Below are 6,000 nucleotides of genomic sequence, written 5' to 3'. Positions count from 1 at the left end.
CTCACAGTACACACACGCACACACACACTTCCCTCACACACACGGGGGCTGGGAACTTAGGGTCAAGCCAAGAGAGGGTGACTTGGGAAGGCTACTCATTCTCAAGCTGAGCCTACATGTGCACAACCTTGAGAGGGGTGCATCCTTAAAATGTTGCATTCTCAGTGCCTCCCTTGCCTCTCCCCTTGTTCTAGCCCCTGCTATGTCATTTCATTTCTACCAGCTCTTTTATCCTCCTGCTTTGGAATCATGCCCCTTATGGGTAACAAACCAGGGCAGGGCATAAACGATAGTGAGAAGGGGATTGTGATCGGAGAGGTGGCTTTCTACCAAGAATTCTCTGTGCTCTTTAGGGGGGGGGGGGGGGGGCGGGGACGGGGAACTGAAGACTACAGAAATGGCTAATTTTTTTTTTCTAATATATTTTATTGATTTTTTACAGAGAGGAAGGGAGAGAGATAGAGAGTTAGAAACATCGATGAGAGAGAGACATCGATCAGCTGCCTCCTGCACATCTCCCACTGGGGACGTGCCCGCAACCCAGGTACATGCCCTTGACCGGAATCGAACCTGGGACCTTTCAGTCCGCAGGTCGACGCTCTATCCACTGAGCCAAACCGGTTCCGGCCAGAAATGGCTAATTTTTAAACTAATTAATTTTTTTCTCTAACTCTCATTGACAGGGTATGTAACATGCTACTTTTTTCCCATCACAGGCCATGTCCCTCTGTAGCTGATCACAATTCCTCTGATGTGCATTCACTTTAAATCTACCCATTCTCCTGTTTTCTCTTCCAGGTAGCTATAGACTTCACGGCCTCCAACGGGGACCCCAGGAACAGCTGTTCCCTGCACTACATCCACCCTTACCAGCCCAACGAGTACCTGAAGGCCTTGGTGGCTGTCGGGGAGATTTGCCAAGACTATGACAGGTACGAGACTTTGGGTCGGCTCAGGCCTCGTCATCTCTCTGTGGGTTCTGAGGACCCCTGGCTGATCCTCGGCAGAAGAATGAAAATTAAATCTAGCAACTCATCACCCAGAGGCTCATGCAGGGACAGAATAAAACCTTGCCCCAAACTTAGAGAAAATAAGTCCGTGCCATGTTCACCATAGTTATTGGGGGAACAAATATTATTTTTCTCAGATTTCTTTCATTGGTTTGCAAAACCACTGGATAGCAATGTTGGTTTCCCAACGTTTTAATGTGTGCCTTGCTCCTCAGAGTTTGGTCCATGAACTAGCAGCATCACCTTGGAGCTTAGAAGCTCAAACCCCATTTCAGGTCTACTGAATTAGGATCTGCATTTTAGCAAGATAGCCAGATGATTTGAGTGCACTTTTGAGCTTGAAAAGCAGCTGTTTATTGGACATTATTGCATCTAGTCCTCATATTAGCCCCTATGTGGTAGGTATTACTTAACAGAAAAGGAAAATTGTTCAAGGAGATTGAGTAGCCTGTGCACTGTCCCATAGCCAGAGGCAGGACTTGAACCCAGATTTATCTCATCCCATAGCTTAAGCTCACAATCACTGTATTTCACTGGCCTCTAAAGATATTAGTAAAGGGTATGCGTCTGCCCAAGTACACCTATATGTGCTGATCAAGGGTGTGTGTGTGTGTGTGTGTGTGTGTGTGTGTTGTAGGAAACATTATTTTGAGATCAGATGAATATTATATTTATTTTTACTTGATGGTAAATACTGACCTTTCCCACTAAGATAATTCCCTGTAAGAAGTTATTTACATGAATCACATTAAATTTCACTTATTCTGCATTTCCAGTATTTTCAGGTTGAGATTAAGTTGTCCATGTGTTTGTTCAGAAAGCTTTCTGAAGTAGAACCAATGTAAATATAAATATGGGTAAATCCTAGGTGACTCCCTGTTGTGATTATAAAACAAACCTAGTTAATAATGAGCAGCAACTAAATGAACTTTTAAGCCAGGAAAATAATGAAAGCAATTCTATCCTCCAATTTCAGAGAAAATTTAGGGGGCAGCATGATTTCTGTTCTGTCTAGTCTATAATTAATGATAACCATGTTTAAAAAAAACTATGAGCGCAGGCACCGATGACACAAGCCAAAAACCAATAGGACAGGTAATGGGACAGGTCCCACCAGTGTCCTTCCTGCAGGCGAGTCTCTGGATTCGGCATGATCATTGCCAGTAACTCAGGTGGGCTTGAGGGGAATTTGGGAATGAATGGACAGTCCAATAACATCAAAGAGCTTTAAACAGCCCAGCCAGTGTTGTTCAATGGCACTCGATTCCCAGTCAGGACACATGCCGAGGTTGCAGGCTCTATCCTCAGTAGGGGGCATGATTCCCTCTCATCCCTTCCTGTCTCTGAAATCAATTTTAAAAAAGTAAATAAAAAGAGCTTTAAATTCATGGGCTCTTGCTGACACTTGCCCTCCTAAACATTTAGAACAGAGAGCAACAGCATTTACATGACCTTATTGAAGTGATACTTTTTTTTTTAAATATATTTTATTGATTTTTTACAGAGAGGAAGGGAGATGGATAGAGAGTCAGAAACATCGATGAGAGAGAAACATCGATCAGCTGCCTCCTGCACACCCCCCACTGGGGATGTGCCCACAACCAAGGTACATGCCCTTGACCGGAATCGAACCCAGGACCTTTCAGTCCGCAGGCCGACGCTCTATCCACTGAGCCAAACCGGTTTTGGCTGAAGTGATACTTTTTATATTTAATCTTGAGCTAGTGAGTGTGAAGATAACTTGATTTTCAGCTCTGATTTCCTTAGGCCCAAATACAGGGAGGATCCCTAAAGAGGTTCATAGCATATGGAGATTTCTACCAAAAAGAAAGAAAGAAAAGACTGACAAATTGCATCTCCACTGTCAGAAACTTCCTAAACACACTCAGCACTCCAAAACAGTAATTCTCACCCTACTTTCTGTCTCTCTCTGTCACTTTCTCCCAGCACACACACAAATAATCTAGGATAATAATATGTACATAAAAGATAAGGAGAAAGGGAGGAAATATCTTCAGGAATCTTAATAACTTTTAAATTCTTGAAGTGCTTATAAAAGAGATAAAGTAGGTAAATGCACTTGGTACACGTGTCAAACAACATGTGCTTAATAATAGAGCTGACTCTGACTCGGCAGGGGAGAAGGTTGTGTGAAAATGAATTCCAAAGAGAAGGCTGGTGGGTTGTCTGAAAATCAGATGCTGCCGGCCAGCACCCTCGCTGTGGCCCCTGGCAGTCTTGCTGGGTGATCTGGAACAAGATGCTAAACCTCTCTGTTTCCTCGGTCGCCTTGCAGGCCAGATGTGGAGCCTCTAATCGGAGTGACCCGCCCAGCTTTTAGAGCTGTTATCCCTTTATAAAGAGAGCCAGACAGAGTCTGGGGAGCATTTTGCATTCCTTCCAAATAACAGGTTCAGAACAAAAATAAGATCTGACACCTTAGGGGTTATGTGAAAAATCGTGATTCTTTTTAACACCTTAATAGGATAATACTAAAGTTATGGGCCCCAACTGGCCAAGAAAATCGGTTCAGTGGATCACATATATCTGCATATGTATGTGTCAGCTCGGCATAAAAATGAACAAACACCTAAGGAAGAGAAGGAGGATTGAAAAGCCTGGGCACTCTGCAAAGACTCCTGCAGACTGTGTAAAGCAAGCTGCTCCCTTGAAAACTGACAAGTGCCCGCAGTTTCTCCTTTGTGTGGGCGGATAGGCAGTAGACAGGCAGAGTCAGGGAATTTCAAGTCCGGGCTTTGGAATTATTTTTTTCTCACATCAAAGTCAGTGGGGTTGATGCTCAAAAAGAAACACTTGCACAAAAACTGACAGAAGGCACTGTTCCCCCTCCTGCCGCGACACAGAGGTTTTCAATCCCCAGGAGCCTTAGAAATTCCTCCCAGCCTCTGACAGCCAAGGGGTTTCTTTCTGTCTTGTACAGTCATTGCTAACAGGTCCTTACGAGGTGATCCGTGAAGTAGAACAGCTCCAGAGAATTACAAAAGCTCTCCTCGGGGTGGCCTTGAGGGACAGCTCCTTCCAGATGTCTGGTCCTCAAACCCAGAAGGCAATCCTGCCAGCCTGTTCTGTGTCTGCGCCCCTGGGAGACACCACCACTCATTCTCTCTTAGGTGACTCCACAAACACAAGCACACACATGCACACAGGCACACACATGTACATGCATGTAGATGTACACAGGCACGCACGTGTACACATATGCACATGTACACATTCACACATGTGCGTGCGCACACGCACATGCATGCACACATGCACAGCTCATATATTCCCAGCTGGTTGTAGCACTTGCCCAGTTCCTGTCAACAACCTGGTCTCCTCCAACTGCTCAAGGCCAAGATGATATCCGCCCCTGGACCCATTGAGATGTGCCTTTGACCCCTGCAATATCCTCTATTAAGAAGGCTGGTCTATCTGCCATCAAGAGAGTATAGACACTGAATGCATTGCTTGGAAGTACAGACTGCCATGTTATAGATGTGGCTGCCCCAGAATGAGACAAGGACATCAGAAATCGAGGCAGTAGGCTTCTTCCACGGTGTGCTGTGTGCAGAATGAGGAGGCAAGGTTAGAACTAAAAGCCAATCTGAGCAGTTTTTGAGTGTGGAGGACAGGGATAAAAATCAGAAGGCAGATTAAGACCATAGTGATACCTTTTCCATTCTACCAACTCCAGTCAGTGCTTCTCAACCGTGGCCGAACGCTGGGACCACTCGGGAAGTTTTAAAATATGCTGGTGCCTTGGCTCCACCCTAGAGACTCTGATTTAGTTAGGCTGGTGTGCATCCTGGGGAATCAGGACTTTTCATTCTAATGGGTATCCAGAGTTGAGACCCAGAGTTCAGTTAGGAGAGATGGGCCCACTGGAATGGCTAAGAGCCTGTGCAGGACCTTCTAGGTGCAGGCACCTCATGTGGGGCCATAAAGACAGACAGAAATGAATGAAAGAACAGTTTTCCCCCAAGTGGTTCACAATCTCATGGGAGAGAAAGGCATGTCAATAAATCCTAGCCCAGCGTGGCCAGAGCAGCTTTGTCCCTTGTTAGAATGGGGACTGCACGAGGAGGCAGGGTTAGCTCTTTCTTCTGTGGGAAGGTGGTCAAGGAGGGCCTCCTAGGGATGGCGGTGGATTCTGCTAATTCTGTCCTTTGTTGCTTTTAGAACATGGATGAACTTACTCTTGATATTCTGAGTCATTAGACCAGACCAAGCTTCCTGGGAAGGGTAGTCAACAGAAGTGATAGAAAGAGCATTGGGTCCTGGTGACAGGTGGACCTGCGCTCAGACCCCAGCTCTGCTGCCTCTATTCTCCGTAGGTTGACATTCCCCAGGCCTTGGTTTCCTTGATTGCAAATTGAAGATTTATCTAACTTCCCTTGCAGAGCAGTTGTAAGGATTAGATATTAAGTCAGTAGCTAGCTCAGAGATGTGAAGTTCTGCATAGGAAATATAGTCAATAATGTTGAAATAACTATACATGGTACTAGGTGAGTACTTGAATTATCATGGAGATTGTACGTTATACAATTGTCTAACCACTATGCTGTACACCTGAAACTAGTATAAAATAATATCAAATGTCAACTCTAATTGGAAAATAAGATTAAAAAAATAAGATTTAAAAAAATAAATTTATTTAGCAAAAAGAATAAAATTAAGTAGCTAGCACAGGTTCTGCCTGTTGTAAATATTCAATAAATAATAGAGGCTATTATCTTAAATACTCTTAATTTATTTTTAAAAAATAAACCATACACAACAGGGAAAAGAACTAGTGTGTCAAATATAAAGCTAATTTTGGACCAATGACCTTTAAAAATTGGCTTGTGTGTGCACACACACTCACCCATAAAAAAGAATTTTATAAAAATACATAACATTCACACATTTTTACATTGAAATCTAATGTTTTCCACCATGAGTTTAAATAGCGACAAAGAATGAAAATTCTAGTGTATTATAAATATGA

General features: G+C 43.8%; 1 protein-coding gene across 2 annotated transcripts in view; it reads left to right on the top strand.

Annotated features, from left to right (window-relative positions):
- The window catches only part of CPNE4 (copine 4), a 348,126-nt gene that overhangs the window by 320,474 nt on the left and 21,652 nt on the right, over window positions 1–6,000 (top strand). For both annotated transcript variants that reach the window (XM_014450787.2, XM_006083699.3), the window contains one exon: window positions 799–932. In XM_014450787.2, coding sequence (XP_014306273.2) covers window positions 799–932 — 134 coding nt within the window. The remainder of the gene's footprint in view (window positions 1–798; window positions 933–6,000) is intronic.

This window comes from Myotis lucifugus, unplaced genomic scaffold (genome assembly GCF_000147115.1).
Source record: "Myotis lucifugus unplaced genomic scaffold, Myoluc2.0 scaffold_8, whole genome shotgun sequence".
Lineage (NCBI taxonomy): Eukaryota > Metazoa > Chordata > Mammalia > Chiroptera > Vespertilionidae > Myotis > Myotis lucifugus.
Note: the sequence above shows the minus strand (reverse complement) of the source record. Positions and strands in the feature narration are given on the sequence as shown.